This window comes from Pithys albifrons, chromosome 2 (genome assembly GCF_047495875.1).
Source record: "Pithys albifrons albifrons isolate INPA30051 chromosome 2, PitAlb_v1, whole genome shotgun sequence".
Classification (NCBI taxonomy): Eukaryota; Metazoa; Chordata; class Aves; order Passeriformes; family Thamnophilidae; genus Pithys; species Pithys albifrons.
Window position 1 is genome coordinate 94646968 of NC_092459.1, and position 17547 is coordinate 94664514.

General features: G+C 40.0%; 1 protein-coding gene and 1 long non-coding RNA gene across 2 annotated transcripts in view; one reads left to right on the forward strand and one right to left on the reverse strand.

Moving 5' to 3' along the window:
- LOC139683290 (uncharacterized) overlaps nt 1-17547 on the reverse strand; it is a 100099-nt gene that overhangs the window by 69244 nt on the left and 13308 nt on the right. Inside the window, exon 2 of the long non-coding RNA XR_011699764.1 lies at nt 4786-4899. This is a non-coding gene — a long non-coding RNA (uncharacterized lncRNA). The remainder of the gene's footprint in view (nt 1-4785; nt 4900-17547) is intronic.
- On the forward strand, nt 3371-13220 carry ATF3 (activating transcription factor 3). Its single transcript, XM_071578271.1, has 4 exons — nt 3371-3512; nt 7994-8237; nt 9145-9252; nt 10324-13220. Exons 2-4 carry the CDS (start codon nt 7998-8000, stop codon nt 10519-10521), a joined length of 546 nt encoding a protein of 181 aa, XP_071434372.1. The 5' UTR covers nt 3371-3512; nt 7994-7997; the 3' UTR covers nt 10522-13220.

The following is a 17547-nucleotide window of genomic DNA, read 5'->3' on the forward strand; positions in this document are numbered from 1 at the left end:
GTTTCTCTTATGTGTTGTACAGGGAAAAAATTGATCTGTCAGAGTTACAGTAATTTCAAAACTTAACACAATTAAAACCATGAAACACACAATGACAGGTTTTACTCAGGTATTCACTACAATTTTCATTTATTTGCATCTAATTTTATTTTCACCAGACCAAATAGGTTTAATGGAACTGCATGACCATGAACCAACATAAGATCTGGATGAGACATAGAGGTTTTAACTGTGTTACTCTCATTGATGTCCTGCAGTGGCATAAATGTTAAGACAGGAGAAAGGTACTGCTGTAAGAATGGGAGTCTGTTTCTCTCTATAATTATGTCTTTAGCTCTTTTTAGCAACTGGATAGTCACATTTTAGTTTTACTCTAACATCCATAGTGTATGAAGTAGTGTCCAGGAATGTGGAGGCAGGATTTGGACAGAAAAAGGGAAATAATTGTTTCCTTTACACTGGAGGCTCCTGGAGGGCTACAAGGACCATGACATGGGGTGGTATTCAACCTGATTTCTCTGCAGAGGGAGAACCCAATACATGTCATTCTGGGTGATAAGCTGCTACACCTGGCTTAAGGAAAACCAGAAATTATGCACATGAATGTTACCTCTGTTAAAAGAATGCTGTTTCCGGGGAGCAGTCCCCTGCAGTTTGTGACAAAAGAAATTAATTGGAAAAGGAGCAGTAAATGTTCAGAAGGAGGCAAATCAGAGATATTTTATGAGATAGAAAATTAAACTGACAAGAACATCAGAGCATCTGGTGGTTGCACTGGGTTTTGCTTTAACTTCCTGATAGTCTTAATTATAATCTTTTTTTGTTTGTTTTAACTGGAGTGTGATCCTGTGTCTGTACTGAGATCAATTTAGGTTTAGTTTTAAAAGGGAACAGAATGAAACCTGTATGACACAGTGGAGCTGGGTTTATTTTTTATTGTGGTTTCATTTTCTTTTTTCACTGAAGAATTTCAAGCCAGGACATGTTTCAGTGGCCTAATCTCAAATGTGCACAGGAACAGTTTCTATGTTTGCTTTGCAGGGAGGAGCTGGCTCACTTCAGGAGAAGTTCAAGAATGAGCACAACTGGTTTGCTGTCAGTTTTCGGTACTGGCTGCAGCTCATGGGCAATAATGGCAGCAGCAGTGGTGAAGCAGCATTGTATAGCAAACAAGTAGATGTCAGTGACCCTCAACAGCACTTGAATTTCCAAGGTACTTCTATCCACATTGAAGAATTGAGCTGCTTTTTAACCCCCTTCATTATTCTGAACATTGCTCTGCTTAGCTGCAAATACTCTAAAAAAATCCCCACTTCTGATACAGCTAGCTAAATAAGGACAGACAGTTACTAAATCTCTGTCATAATTATGGCAGGCACCTGTTCATGGCCACTAAAACCAATGTTGCTAACATGTTTCCACAATAACTTCATGCTCAAAATTTTCCAACCGACTATCTTTTGGGAGGAAATTTTCCACATTTGGCCTCTGCTTGAGAAGAAAAATTTTTTTTTCTTCTGGGCTTGAGAAAAATGATGCCAGCTGTTCTTGAGCACAGCATGAATTATAAAATTATGCCTCTGAAGTAGAAAAAACTTCTCAGGCTGCACCAAGCTGAAATATAAAGCTTGCTCTAGACCTTTCTGAAGAGCAAAGTTTTTGCTTGGCATTTCTAATGTTGTTTTACGTAGATTAATAAAGATAAGGCAGTAAATATGTATTATAAATAAATAGCTGAGAATGATTTATCTATAGGTGAGTGGAAAAGGAAAGCTTGCAGCTGATGTGAGTTGTAAATGGAGAGCTGCCAGGTAGGTCAGAGGAGTTCACTCCTGCCCTAAGAAAGTGCACTTCATTGTTTGCGGAGAACAGGGTGCGACTTCACCTTCGACAGGAGGGAAACCAACGTCACTACTCCGTACTCCTTCCCCTCTCCACCAGATTATAATTTTTCTTTCAAAACCTGGCATTAAATGTAAAATAGGAGTGTTAAATTTGCCAAGTTGAGCATGCTGGCAATGGGGCATTTAAAAAGCTAAGTTTACTACTCCTATCTGTGTGGCAAATATGTATTATATATTATACATATACATCCAGACAACCACACAGACACAGAGGGGAGATACAGACAGACTTTCAACCTAGTATTAGAAATCTATATCCTTGACAAAATACTCAAAGTAATTAAAATGCCCACTTCAGACATATTACCTATTATGAACATTGATACATTGAACATTATAAAATTAATTAACAGGTTGGATCAGTTGATTGGGATATACATATTATACATAAAGATATACATTTTATGTTGGTTTTATTAGAATATCCCCAAGCATGTAATGTCCTGGTCTTTCCATGCCAACTACAGAGACTTGAAGACTATTTTAATAATAAGTTTGCAAGTATTATGTATGGAATATTATTGTACTGAATAACCCCATGCATCTGTCTTTGCAAGCTTTCTGTGTCTCTTCTGGATAAATGGGGGGTTTTTTACATGTGTTATTTTCTAGCAATTTGAGGACTGTTAGAAAGCAATTTCTGTCTTCTAACAAACCAGGGTAAAAAAAAAAGAACTAAACAAAAACCCCTTCAGCACAGCCACAACCATATTTCCTTCTCTCCTATAGGAACTCCCTGTTTTTTTTCATGAAATCATAAGGAAATTGTGTTCTGCTGTGTTTTCAGAAAAGTTTTTTGAAAACCCCAACAAAACAAAAAACTCAAACCGTATTATTTTTAGCTTTCTATAATTTCATTAAACAGCTCTTTCCTCCTCAGGGTAAAAGCCGAAGCCTTCTCCTTCATGTCAAATGAACCTCTATTTGTCATGTCAAGTAACACGTAGGGGTGGAGGGAAGGATGGTAAGAACGGAGGGGATGTTAAGCAGTTTTTTCTCTATAATAAGATCACACTTTTCAGTCCATTCGAAAACTACACAATCGCCCCTTCTTTTTTCATTTTCTTTTTTTCATTTTTTTTCTTTTTGTCGTGATAGGGACTTTGATTTATTCTCAGAAGCAAAACGGCCCGGAGAAAGAAACTCCGCGAGCCTTAAAAAAAAAAAAAAAAGGCAAGGAGGGGGCGGGGGGAGATGGAAGGAGAAAGGGATCTCTCCGGGTGCCGACGGATGCTTCTCGCTGGTAGACCCGCGGTGCCGCCCGGCACTTCTGAGCGCGACAGTCCCGCTCCGTGCCGTGCCGAGCCGTGCCGTGCCGACGGGGAAGCCTTGCATCACCGCCACGGGCTCCGCTTCCCTCCTCCCTCTCTTTCGGAGAGGCTATTAATAGCATGACATCAGCCAGGGACTCGCCGCCAGAGTAAATACCAGCGCTGCCCGCTCGGCTATATAAGGGGGGTGATGCAACCGAGGCGAGCGGCAGAGGAGCGGGTAGCAGAGAGCGCTGCTCTCCCGAAGGAGCGGGGACAGCCCCCGGGACGGCAGCGCTGCGGGGTGGGTACGGAGCCCCTTCCCTCCGGCCAGGAAAGCGGCAGCAGCGGGAGGAAGGTAGGTGGAAGAGGGAAGGGAACCGCCGAGACTCCCCGTGCCGGTGGGACGACGGGCTGAGATCCATGGGAGGTTGTCCCGCCGCACAGGGATGCCCGTCGGGTGTCCGGGGGCCGCCTCCGGGAAAAGTTTCGCCGCCCTGGGCGAAGTCGGGAGCGGCGGTGCCACCCCCGGCCGTGATCCTTGGGAACGCTCCGGGTCACGCTGAATCCCCGCCGGAGCCCCTCGCTCGCCCGCCGGCGGCGGCTCCGTCCCGGCTCTCACAGCTGGGGGAACCCCCTGCCCGGGCTGCCGCCAGATGTGAGTGCCGGGAGGAGCCCGCCGAGCACCGGCTCGTTCCGGGCCGGCAGCGCCGCTCGGCACCGCGCGGTGGCGGCCTCGGCGGAGGGACGGCCCCGGGAGCGGGAGCGGGGCCGTGAGCGGGATCGGCGGGATGCCGGAGCGCGGCGGTGGAGGCAGCCGGCGGCGGCACCGCGGGGACCGCGGGGACTGGGACCGGGGAGCTGTAGCGGGACAGCCCAGGCAATGAGAACCCCCGCACTGCCGCGCGTAGGTTTATCTCTGACATTCACCTAAACCGAGGGGGAACTCCCGGAACGAGCTAGGGACATTCACTTTTCTTTCTGTCCCGGTCTTGACATGAAGTAGATCTGTTGCTAAACTGTTGCCTAACCAAATCAGGCGTGACACAACAGCAAATTGGTTTCAGAGAACGAGTTTCCTCCTGGAAATCAATTTCTTCTTAATAACAGCATTTCAGAAGCTGGAAGGAAGCAGCAAATGGTTTGGGAGTGATGTGAGATGTCAGAAAGCTTAAGGTCAACTAGCGTGCACAGAGGTTGTGAACTGTAATTGCTCTTAATGCTGTTTAAGATTAACCTCAGTGGTTATCAGGGTTTGTTGCATCAGCACCAGAGGAAAAGGAATTCATATGAAGAAATAAAACCAAGAGTCACAGCTAGCCATCTGCAGTTAAGGAAAAAAAAGACTGACAGTAGTGACTTTTACTATTAATATTAAACAAGAATGCCCTTCAATAATAGGAATACACAGCTAGGAAGTATGTCTCAGCTTGTAAATATTGGCAGATGTGATACAAAATCTCACTGTAGATGGAAAGAATCATCAGCAAAAGAACAAATAAGAAGCAGGGGGAGAGTGAATGAATAAAGTTATTTGAATCTACTTGAATTGGGAGGGTACCATGGATAGAAAAACTGTTCTCTTTGGACAATTCCAAAACTAAGTGTAAAGTAATGAAGGATTAACTCACCCTGGGAACAAGCTGTGCCATTGCAATGCAGGTCTGTGAGATGTTCAGCATCTTCAGTGTCAGTAACTTCAGGAGTACTCAAAGCAGGCTGGAGCATATATCCATGTGCATGGTCTGACAAAGCACAAAGGCAGCATATCAGAAAGATCACAATGTAATAACTCTTTAAGGCTTGGTATTCCTACTGTTTTCCCAGCCCTTACAAACCCAGAGAAAATGAGAGTGCTCTTGATGGCTCTTGATGGCTTACAGAGGTACAATTTGTACAAAAATTGGTAAAATAAAGGACAACTTGTTGCATTTTTTACAATGGTAAAATCTAATTTTTCTTCTTGTAAAACATTCCTAAAGGCAGATTTGTTCCTCAGAAGCTAGAAACATCTACCTTGTTATGAAAAGGGAATCTACTCAGTTTACTGAGGAGCTTTGGCAGAAGGCTGACTATTTCTGTTACTTGTGTCATGGTGATTCATAACAATCCCAGTGGTAGACTGGAAGCCTACCCTACCAAGCCCAGCCACAAGAAAAAGCCCCAGGAAAGCAAATCTGTAGCAAACAGCTCTGCAAAAAGGGATTTGGCTCACAGCAGAAATCCTTTCACCAGCCTCAGCCCCCTGGTGGGCCTCCCCTTCCCTAAAGTCTGAGCAATTAGAGGTGCCTTTCAGGATATTTGGGAGGTCAGTGAGCTGTTCAGGCAGGAGAGCAGCAAGTTTCTACCATCAAGGACACTTTCTCCTGCTATAGGCACGCTACCACCCCACTTTTTTACACTGGTAACAAACAGATGAGAGAACCTGAAACCATTATATCAGGCTTTTGTTGGTGCTCACCGTACACTTAGCATAACTAGTAGAAGTTCACAATGAACACAACTTCTCAGGCACAAACATTCTTAGTTTCCCCTGGTGCCACAGCTGACCTCTAATCAAAAGTTCATCTAGACCGTAATATAATTGAATGAACCACCAGAGTTCAAAAGTCATTAGCCCACCTAATTATTTTGCAGGCTGGAGAAACAGTTTTACTGTTAATTTGAGACTCCTGGTAAGATTGAATTATACAGAATTAACTTTGTTGAATCACCAGCATCCAAGTAGACTGATTCAGCGAAAATAGCTGAAATTTCTGCTAGCAGTGAGGGTTTCAGTGTCATCCAGAATTAGCCTGTTTAAATTAATTGAATGGTTGAATGTTGGTAAATAATACTGGGAGGTCTTTACCTGGAAATTATTGGGTCATTTCTGAGTTGCTGGAAAAGGGTAACCGCTAGTCTTTTGAGATGAAAGTATTAAACTGTATCACTACTTTAAATGTGACTCATGAGCAGGGGGTTTCTGAAGAGAATTACATAAATTTCCTGAGATATTTCTGAATAACAAATTTTTTCAAATAATTTTCTCGTCTTTAATAACTATGGGTGAAATCCTGACTCCATTGACGTCTACAGAAAAAGTCCTCTGGATTTCAGTGAAGCCAGGATTTCACCCCCAGACTCTGGGAAATGTGCAGCTCTTTTGTTGTGACTGGGTGAGGAAGAAGTGAGGAAGACTGCAACAGGACCCAGCATTTTCTGCCAACTGACAATTCACTGTCCTCAGATTTTTATATTTACCTCACTTAGCGATGACCAGATTCTATTCTCATTTCCACTAGTGTGGATTTACAGTGTATTTTTAGACATCTCTGAGCAAAATCTATCTTCTTGTCAAGACACATGACCTCAAACATTTCTTGCTGTGTTGCAGAAGTAACGTACAGGGAACTGTGCAAGTCTGGGTTGACCATGTGGAAATTTAGCTTACCCATGGTGCTACCTCAGGGCAACTATTTGCTTACCTGCACTAATTGACTTTTCTATAATTATTATAGTTCTAAACCAGAGTAGAGAACATACACTGTAATTCTCCATACAGCTATTACAAAAAACCTAAAACAAAAAAACCCTAAACCAAAACCTACACACCAAAGAAAGCTGAAAAACCAACATAGTACAATCCAATTTAACACAAGTCGCTTTATGAACAAGTGAAGTATTACAATCTGTTTTCCTGTGGATTTGCAGCTTTTGTCCCTTGAACTACCCACAAAAGGTGCTCAGGTTTCTTCCAGACCTCTTATCTCACCTCTGCTGAGTGAGAGATGGATTTTTGACATGCAGAGATGTGCACATCAACCAGCCCACCATGTCTGAATGACTGACTGCTGAGTTTTCCCTCTTTCTCCCTCAGTGGGGTCACTAGTTTTCACAAAGCATGTAGGGGACTGCTCTCCCTCCAAAATTGGCTGAAAAATTAAGAATTACTAAGAAGAGAAAAGTAGAGAGCACTGTTGGTTAAGTTCGTTTCTTAGGAAACCTACTAGAAATGAGTTTTCTCCATGGGTTTGCGTTTGCATAATTCCCCTGAAGTCTCTTCAATCACACTGTTTTATATCAGCAAAAGAACCAGCCATAAATATTTAAGACTTTCAAGCCTCTCATAGAGGGCACATGAGGACAGTTTCGAATTTTACAAGAGCAAAGGAATGAAACAAACAGCTTCACATTTTTCGTGAGTCAATCCCTCCAACTCAGCCTATGCTTTGGAGCTCTGGAGCATATATAGACCTTTACCCCTGTGCAAGTTCTTATCATTGACCGTTTTACAGCCAGATCTACAACCGTCTGTAAAACTGAGTGTGATAATTTTGTGACAAATCATGTTGTGATTAGCAAACTTCAGCTTGTAGTAGAACTCATGTAGCCGAGATCAAGGTATGCTCTATCTATTTGAAGCTGGAATTTGTGGTGCTATAGCTCTGGCAATGAAGATACTCTTACTCTCCTTCTGTACTTTAAATAATAATACTGCTTATTTGCTTTCTGATTTTTGTTCTTGTTTTCTCTCTCTTCCTATTCACTCAATTATCATTTGCCACGCATTGCCAGTTTGCAACTTAACAGTATACATACTTAAATATTTTTTTTAATAATAAGTTTCAGAAAGACCTAGAAATCATATCACGTGTTGGTACTAAATACTAACTTTGAGTTAACATGAAGTTGAAGTTTTCACTAGTGACCAAATTCTTAACTGCTTGTCTCTAGTGAGATGGGGAATAGGGATGGAAGCAATGTAAGAACCACAGTATGAAACATACCTCTAAGAGATATTATTTGCCTTTCTAAAGTTGTTGAAGACTATTATTATTGTCTCTTTTTATCTTTCAGCAAAATGATGGTCCAACACTCAGGCCAGGTATCTGCATTAGAAGTCAGCGCCTCCGCAATTGTTCCCACTTTGTCCCCTGCAGGGTCACTGGGGTTTGATGATTTCACAAATTTAACCCCACTGGTGAAAGAGGAACTGAGGTTTGCTATTCAGAATAAGCGGCAGTTCCACAGGATGTCTTCTACACTGGACACGGTGACAGTTTCTGAAAGGCCAGTTGAAACAGCAATGATGAAAACAGAGGTATGGCTCTTTAAATAGAATTCCAGTGTGAATGATTAATTCTCTAATAAAGTTTCACCACAAGACCAGGAATTATATCAGCTATATATAACCCGCTCTACCATACTTGATTCTTTCAAGTGTGGTTTTTTCTTAAGTGCTTTGGGGAAAACCTCTGGTATTTCACATAACTGGATATTTTATTTTTGATTATCATCTAAGGACAATGTTTTACAGTGATTAGAAGAAGTGCTAATCTGGTTTCCCTGCCTATTTGTAGCTGAATTTGAAATAAATCACTGCTGAAGTTCTGTTTCACTGAGGACAGTCCAGCAGGGCCCACGGGGACTGGACTAAGACAGACACAGCCATGTTATGTCCACACTAGCTTTTTACTTTAAGATAGTACTTTCAGTGAAAAACATTTGTCTTTAAAAGTGGAGAAATAGCTTAAGTTAGGGAAACAGCTACACCTTGGTCTGAGCCTCCACAAGAAATAAAACAAAGCTTGAAGAACCGTATTAATATCCCCTTTTTGGTGCTGCCTTTACTTCACTCACTCTGACTGCCTCATTCATGACTCATCTGCTCTGCTCCCCATGCTCTTTGCTCCTTTTCCTCCCCTGGAGGTGTGAGAGTTTGTCTAGGGAGACATTCAGCAAGTTTTTTGAGTACCATTGATTTAAAATGAGCCATCACATGGATTACATACATGCAAACTCCAATCAGGTTTTTATTGACAATTCTAATGAAGTTACTACCCTTACACTGTATGGTAAATAAGGTCAGAACCACATTTTTGTTTAACTCCTAATGTGACCACTGACAACACTATCCATGTTGATTTAAAAAATGCAGAAGTTATAAAAATACAGGTCTTACATTTATGATATCTTATGGATTGTGTGTATCTGTTTTCGTGGGACAGTTTTCTCCTGAAGAGGATGAAAGAAAAAAGCGAAGAAGGGAAAGGAACAAAATCGCCGCGGCAAAGTGCCGAAACAAAAAGAAAGAAAAAACAGAATGTTTGCAAAAAGTAAGTGACTGGCTAGAATTGTTCTTAATCTGTTGTTGTGCCAGGATCCAAACAGATAGCACGAGGTACTGTCATAGTAGGAAATGCAGAAAGATGTGACCCAAAACTCTTAACACACTTCAAAATAACCCTGAGATTAGCTCAGTTGGTTAAAACTTGGTTGTAGTAACGCCAAGGTCATGGATTCAATCCCCTGGATGGGCCATTGACTTAACAGTTGGACTCAATGATCCTTGTGGGTCCCTTCCAACTCAGAATAGTCCGTGATTCTGTGAAAATGTTAGTTATAAAAAATGAACCTGCTATATATTAAAACTAAACCTGGTTCAAACTGTAATAAAGTGAAAGCATGGTAGGAGTGAAAAGAGAATACAATTTCAGTGACTGATCTTGTCTGTGGGGATAATATTAATTTGAATGTGTATACCAAACAGAAGTAAAAACTAATTTCATAAAATATTCCCTATGGGGAGCCTGCAAACACCAATGAGTATTTTCAGACTTCATGAAATGAGTGGTGTGGTAGCTGACCCCCGAGTTCTCTGTCCTAGAACCCCAGTCTTGATATACATCTTTCTTACAGCAGCATCAAGTCTGTATCTGGGTATACAGGCCTCTATATTCCTATATCTAGGGGCAAGGGGAAAAAGCTGTGTTCTTACTTTGTTAGCTTAATATGGGTTCATGCATATGTGAAATGATGTTCCAGGGAGTTAAGAAGCAGCGGGGATAGTTTTGGGTCAGTTTGTGACCCAAATAAGCTCAGAATAATTTTGCAGGACATAGCAATAATGCTTTGGGTATCTGTCACTGTAAGCAAACAGAAGTCTGAATTTGGCTTTTCAACTTCCATTACACTTCTCTAAAGGCCAAAGAAGGTAACTGTATATTTTAGACTGTTACCAACTGGGGAATGTATAGTTTCATCTTTAGAGCACACTAAGAACATAGAATTTCTTTCTCTGCTAGCCATGTGTTTTCCTACCAACAAAAGACCACAACTATGAGATAAATATTGTGACTAACTATTTGAACTACTCACTGTAATAGTTGTCTGTCCTTTGTGACTAGGAATCAGAAAAGCTGGAAACTATCAATGCAGAATTAAAAGCCCAGATTGAAGAGCTAAAGAATGAGAAGCAGCATTTGATATACATGCTGAATCTTCACAGGCCTACTTGTATAGTTCGTGCTCAAAATGGAAGGACACCTGAAGATGAAAGGAACCTTTTTATTCAACAGATCAAAGAAGGCACATTACAAGGTTAAGTGGTATGGTAAACATGGAAATATTTATAGTGTTTTTAACAACTACCAGAATCCATGGAGAATCTGACATAATGTGTAGGATTCTATTAGTCAAGAGCCTTTAGGAAGGGCAGATTGCTTTCTTAAGTGGAAAGAATAATTTTGGCTTGACAGCGATTCTTCCCCTTGGAAGACCTGGTCTCAATCAAATTGAAGAGTCTTCTGCCTCAAATATAGGTTTTGCACCTGTCATACTTGCTGTTCCTAGGAGCTACAGACAACAGCTTCTGAAGTTTTAGGTCTCTGCTAGTATACAGTATCTGCACTCACGATGTTTGTGCTAGAACACTATGACTTCCAAAGATGCACATGGTACAGACAGCTGTGCTGGATGGACACTACTTTTCCTTGTTGCTGGTAGGGAAAGAAGACTGAGTATTTTTGAAGTTCCCAGGAGGATGTTTTTTTGCAGAATGTACTGATGCATAATGTTGCATTCTAAACTAACACACACACAAAACTCCTTTAGTTCTGACTAAGCTTTGTCATTTTTTTTTCACAACACTCACATGGGTTTTTTCTATGACTCATCTCAGCGATTGAATTTGAAGAGCCTAGCAGGTGTGACAAAGAAATGTTTCTTGCAAAACATCTGTGTGGCCTAGCTTGTCTTTTGTGTGTTATCACCCCACCTACTATCCTTTGGGGACTACAGTTTTTCCTTGGATTGCTGAAGAGCAGCTTGTAACACCACTTAGTGACACTGGAAAGTCACCACTTAGTGACACTGGAAAGAGGAAACTAACCGTGGAGGGGTAGATAGAGATTTTGCTCAAGTAAAGAACTGCAGGACTGAATCCCAGGCTCTGAACCTTAAAAAGGGATTTTTTTTAATTCATCTAGGATCTAATCCTACAAGCCTTAATTCATGCTATTAACCTGCACTCACAGAAGAGGTTCCATGGATTTCGGTGGGTCTGCTTATGCAGATAGCTCTTACAGGCATAAGAGCTTGACAAAGTTTTTCCATCCTGGTCAGGATTACTTCCTTTTGCCAGGTGACTGCAGCTACTTTTGTTTTATATTTGAGTGGCAACTACAGTCAGTCAAAAATATTACTTAGAATCTAAAGGAGGCAAGAGTTTTGATGTAGTGAATGATTGTTTTTATTTTTTATTAAATACTAACTTTGGATGTTTTTGAACTGGTAGAAGAACTGCTGGTCAAAACAGTTGGAGCTATGAGTGTTTAAATTCTGATGTTTCTGTGAAATTCTCAGATTGTTTATTTCTATAAAATATATCCTTAAAACTTTTTGTAAAAGAAAGTATCATTATTTATCACTAATATCATGAGTAGAGTTAATAAATACTGCGAGCAAGAGAAAACTGAAAACACAAGTGTTGAGCTGTCTTTTTACTTTTATCTCTTGGTGTTTAATATTATATATTTCTAAACTTCACCAGTTGTATTTGAGACACAACTATTGAAAGCACTTATCCTTCATCTTTTTTGAAGATGAGGTACTGAGTATCCTGAATTATTTGGTGCAGATATCATACCTTCCAAAATTCTGTATATCCATCAGTGGTGTCTAACCATTTAATGTCACAATTTAAGCAAGGCAGAATACAAATGGAGCTTACTGTACATAATATTTTACACCAGTTATGCAGTGTTGAAATTGTGTGTTTGTTTTTAAGGCTAAACTTAAAGATACCTCAGCCATGAGCTTCTTACCCTGCAAGTCCTGCATGAGCCTATCACATATTGTACCTGATCCTTATATGATCGTTGTATTCTGCAACAGAACTTCTTAGTACCTTTTCCTAAGATCTGGATATATTGTAATGTCCTATATCACATTTTAAAGATATGTACTTCATGTATCTGATAAGTGAATGTATTACAAAGATGAATACTAGGTCCAACTCTGTCCTAAGAATCTATTCTCTTTCTGTGTATTGGAAGGAGGTTCCATTGGCTTCAGTGAGAGTTTTATTCACATCCTGTAGGCAGAGTTTGGAGCCTGTGTGGCAGCTTCTCTGGCCTAAAGGGCAAGTTCTATGTGTAATTGGGCCAGCTATTTATCATACAACAGCTATACATGAAGTGTGTTACAATAAACTTGTCAAAAAATGTTCATTGTTAATTGACTTCTGTAATTTGGAAATAGACAACCAGTGATCATCCTGGTATTGTATACCTTGGCTTTGCCTTTTGTGCATCAAATACCAGCAGGTAAAACTGCCTCATAATTGGGTACGAAGTGTTACCACAGAGAGTAGAATATAGTGACAAATCCACGTGTCTCCTTTAGGGAATTTGTATGGTTGCTTTTAACCATATCACTGGTGACGCAGGCGTCATGCTTTTGTTGCTTGATCTTATTTACTCAGCCTGTTAATATGGTACCACTACTATTGTCAGAAGATAATCTATTTTTATTTCTTTATACGTGCAGTCATAGCTGCTTTGTACTGCTTGTGTCTGTGTGTGTGTGTGTGCGCGTGCGTGCTCCTGCATGCTGGTCTGGAAATGATGGTACTTGAGGCCACTTGACTGTGCCCAGGAAAAGAGTGTTTAAAGAGCTAGACAGAAATGGTAATGTTGCATGAGTTTTCTTACAGTGTACTTTATTTGGGAGAACCCTTAAAATGCATTAAAAGCAGTTTGTTTTCTATTCTCAAGTTTGTTTTGATACTTTAATAAAAAAAATTAATATATATTTATTCATGTGTCATTTAATCCATTCTAAGTTTCAAGGTCCAGGAGCGACTTCATTTTCTTCAAACAACATAAAGATATTAAAAAGCAAACACATTTTATATGTTTGCAAAAATAAGTGTTTTGTAAAGTGAAACTGGTACTGCTTGCTGCTTGTCAAGATGTAAACAAAATTTTGTTATTACAAGGCTGATCATGAATTCCAGACTAATTCCTTATTTGTGGCCTAGGGCTTAGATTAAAGGACTGGAAATTAGAACTCCTAAACCTTTCCTAACCTTGCAACTGACCGGCTGAGAGTTATTTCAACTTTCTGATTACCTAATGAGTTTAATACTTTTGCTGCTTTGAAGCTTTAATATTTATAGATTGCCTTCCCTGGTTACATGAAGATACTAAACAAGTGTGGCAAGATTAGGGCTTCTTTTTTTTTCTCTGTGTGTCCATGTGTTGGTGTGTGTGGGGAGAAATATGAGGAAATATGAACAAAATGTTCTCTCCTGCTTTTCCAAAACTAAGTACCTACACACCCAGACAGAAGTCCCTGTGTTTTGACAGCCGGTGATGTGGACAAAAACTTTTGGCTTTAGTCCGTTGCAAGCAATCATAACTTGTAATACAGAGGCCAGATAGAAGGCCAGGAGCTCCAGGGACCAGGAAATCCATGGCACTATTGCAAAATCCAGTTAAAAATATCATCTGGAAGGAAGATCTAGGCTTGGCAGTGTTGAATACTTACTTTCCTTATTGGTACATCTGTTTACAGATGTGCAGTCCTCACACATCTATTCACCTGCTCATGTGTTCTCCCATAGCTGCTATCAAATTTGGCTTTGGAATACCCAGTTAATTTCTAAATTGGTAAATTCAAAAATCATCTGCCTGGCCTGTTTTAGAAAATCTTATCCACAAAATTAGGGCTTTGAATTCCTGAACAGATAGTTTATAAAATTCTCCTTGAATGGTATGAGTTGAAACCATAAAATCACCACTGGTGTCTGTGACATATTCCTAACAGCATAATTGGTATTCCTTGAGCAAAATAATACATCATGTCTTCTCCTTAGGTCTTGTTCTAGATGCCGAATCTGTATGTGTACAGGCCCCTGAGGACCTTAAAGCATGCTGGACTTTACACTGTACATTCATAAGGATCATCTTCTACTTTTCTCCTAGCTCTTCTCCTGATGTAAATGAATAAATACCAGTATTGAAGGTTGATGGGGACAATGATTTATACCAGACTAGAAATGTTTAATGAAACTGAATGGCAACAAATTTAAATTTACAGTAACTTTTCTACCTGAAACTATTAGAATTTGAAGTTATTGATTGAAGGGATAATTTTAAAAATCACTGATTCCTAGTTTTGCAAAAGGAACTCAATTATTTATGGATAATGATAATATAAGGGTAAAACTGTTTGTTAGTAGCAAAAGAGTTTTGAAAACAAAATCTACCTCATCGTAAAAAATCCTCAAATCCAGAATGATGACTGTATCTCACATCCATTTCTCTTTTCGGTGTTGGTTTTCCTGCATCCTCCGTTTCAGCAGAGCACTGTTCTATGTACTAGTCTCATTGGCGCCGGCCATTGCCATAATTCCATGTTTGCCCAGTGCCCCCAACTGGAGACCCTGAGAATCACCCCGGGGTGAAAATAAGCAATAATATTAATTTACATAATTACTTAGTAACATTCTTCATTAGTTTGTAATGGCACCAATATAGTAGTTTCATTTCTATAATAGATGCCATTCCTTTTTAAGTGTAGTTAATGAGTGACAATATTTTTTAAAAATCCTCTTATTTAAAATTCATTTCCTTAATGGACACTCTGAGTCAGAACTGCTGACTTTAGGGATAAAAATAGTTATTTGCTAATTTTCAGTGCTATTAGATCTTAAAAACCATCACAAAAGTTAAGAGAATACACTGGAATCTATTCTTGAGACAGCAGTAACTCTGGCTGCGTGTCTTTACTACTGCTGACAGTGATGCATGAAACAAACAAAAACCTCCAACTTAATGATTTTCAGACCCCAAGCTAAGTGTACAAGAGCTGACACTCAATAAAAATTACTAGACCTGTGAAATGAATAAACAGAAAATGGAAATAATCTGAGAGTTGAAGCTAGAATAATTTTCTTTATTTTTTCTTTTTTTCTTTTTTTAAGAATTTAGTACCATCATATTTCTAGACTCTGTCAAAATAATCTGTGCACCACCAAGCCCACTTAGTAGGTATGCCCACACAGCAAATAGCAGTGTGGAATAGCAGTATTTTTATATAAGCTAGTTTAGTACTGGGAACATCACAGTGATGACAGCAAGAATCTCAGCACAGGCTAATTGATGCCACTGAGAGGATGAGCTCTCCGTGCAGCCAGAGAACAGGCTGCTGCTGGCATCTGAGGTAGCTCATCCAAAGCCAGCTTGGGTATCGTTCAGTTCCCCAGGTTAGGACATGTCACGTAGTGCCTGCATTCCCTACTGAACAGCCCCACCAGCTCACACCAAAGGTCCACTCAGCCCAGCTTTCTTTCTACAGCAGTGGTCAAAAGCAGCTGTCCAAGGAAGAAAAAGAACAGGGCAAGTATGCCTCCCTGGGTGCTTTCCCACACTCCAACTATTTCCAGCTAGTGAGTCACACAAGCTTGCCATGAATCTTTTAGGTAGTACACTACCATAAATCTTTCTGTCAAATATTTGACCAGTTTCTCATCCACAGTACCAGCATCTTCAGTAACTTTTGGTGGCAAGTTCCTTAGTGCTGTCGCCACTTAGAAGAAGAAAAATGTTCCTTTTTTTTCTCTTTTTTTTTTTTGACCCTATTCCCCTTCCTCTATTTTACAGACCCTCATTCTTGAATTGGAAGAGTGAACATTTATCTACCCTCTCCATGCCTTGTGATTTACACTTTGCTGTGCGGTTTCTTTTTCAGGAGAAAGAGCCCCAGCCTATCCAGCCACTTTTTTTTTTCTTTTTTGTCATTATTTTACATCTTTAATTATTCCTGTTATTCACGTTTCCTGGGAAAATTGTGGCTTATTCAGTCATTTAAGGTAAAGTGACCATAACTACACATAGTATTCCAGGTGAGTTATAGCCATTTATTAATACAGCTGTATCTTGTTGCTCACTCTTCCTTTCCTAATAACTCCACAAATTAGGTCTGCACTTTGGTGACTGCCAAAAATAAAGTCTGACGCAATGCCACTAATTACCACAATCCCAAAATCTCCTTCCTGAGTAACAATAGTAAAATCCAGCCCAACATTTTATATGGGAGACCAGGATTGATATGCACTACCTTGTGCTCACTTGTATTGAATTCTAGCCGACATGTTAATTTCCAAATTGTAAATATAAACTCTTCCTGCCTTTCTCCTGCCTATCCTGAGTAATTTTGTACCATCATCAACATTCTTGCTACACTACTCACCTTCTTATCAGATCATTTATGGACATGTTGAGCTGTGCAGGTCTTAGTAAATGTTCCTGTGGAACTCCATTGGAGTTCATCATTTACTCCTACTCTCTGTTTTCTACTTTTTAATCAAATCTTTATGCATGTATATGCATTTTCTCTATTCATAGCTATTCAGTTTCTTCAAAAAAATCTTTGTTCAGGGAATTTACTGAAATCCCTTTGAGGTATCATCAAATATACCTACTGAATCTCCCTGATCCATGTATCTGTCAATGCTTTCCAGGAACTTTAGATGTGTCTGAAAGCCTGAATTTTATTTCACAAAGTCCATTCTGACTCCCTTCAAGTAGATGGTATTTATCTAGGTACCTACTCATTTATAGTTCCTTTATCTTAACTCCCCTTAATTCACCTTTTCAGATTCCTGGCGTATAGCTCCTTGGATTCTCCTGGAACCTTTCATGGTGACACATTTGCCATACTCCAGCCCTCTGATACTAAGAAAGATTAAGTCAGAGTGACAGTTTTTTTGTTTGACCCTTTTGGTGAGAACTCAATTGGGTAGTGCTGATTCTTCTCTAAAATTCCACTCATAGTCACTTCAGTTTCAGGCAGATCCTCTCCTTGTTTGCTTCCTTTTGCCCTGTCCTGAAGAGGGTTCTGGCTGGGGAATGAGTTCTATTTCTTCAGCTTCTCAGTTCTCTGACTGTTCCCTTTGTACCCTGATCATCAGTTGTCACTAGGCTCTCTAATGGGTTAATTACTACTAATGTATCTGATTAGTATTTATTTCAATTTCTTTAGCCACTATTCCCTCAGTTTACATCTGACTAAGTGCCATCTCCTGAATGTCCCCTACAATAGAGTCTTCATCATCCTCAGTTAAA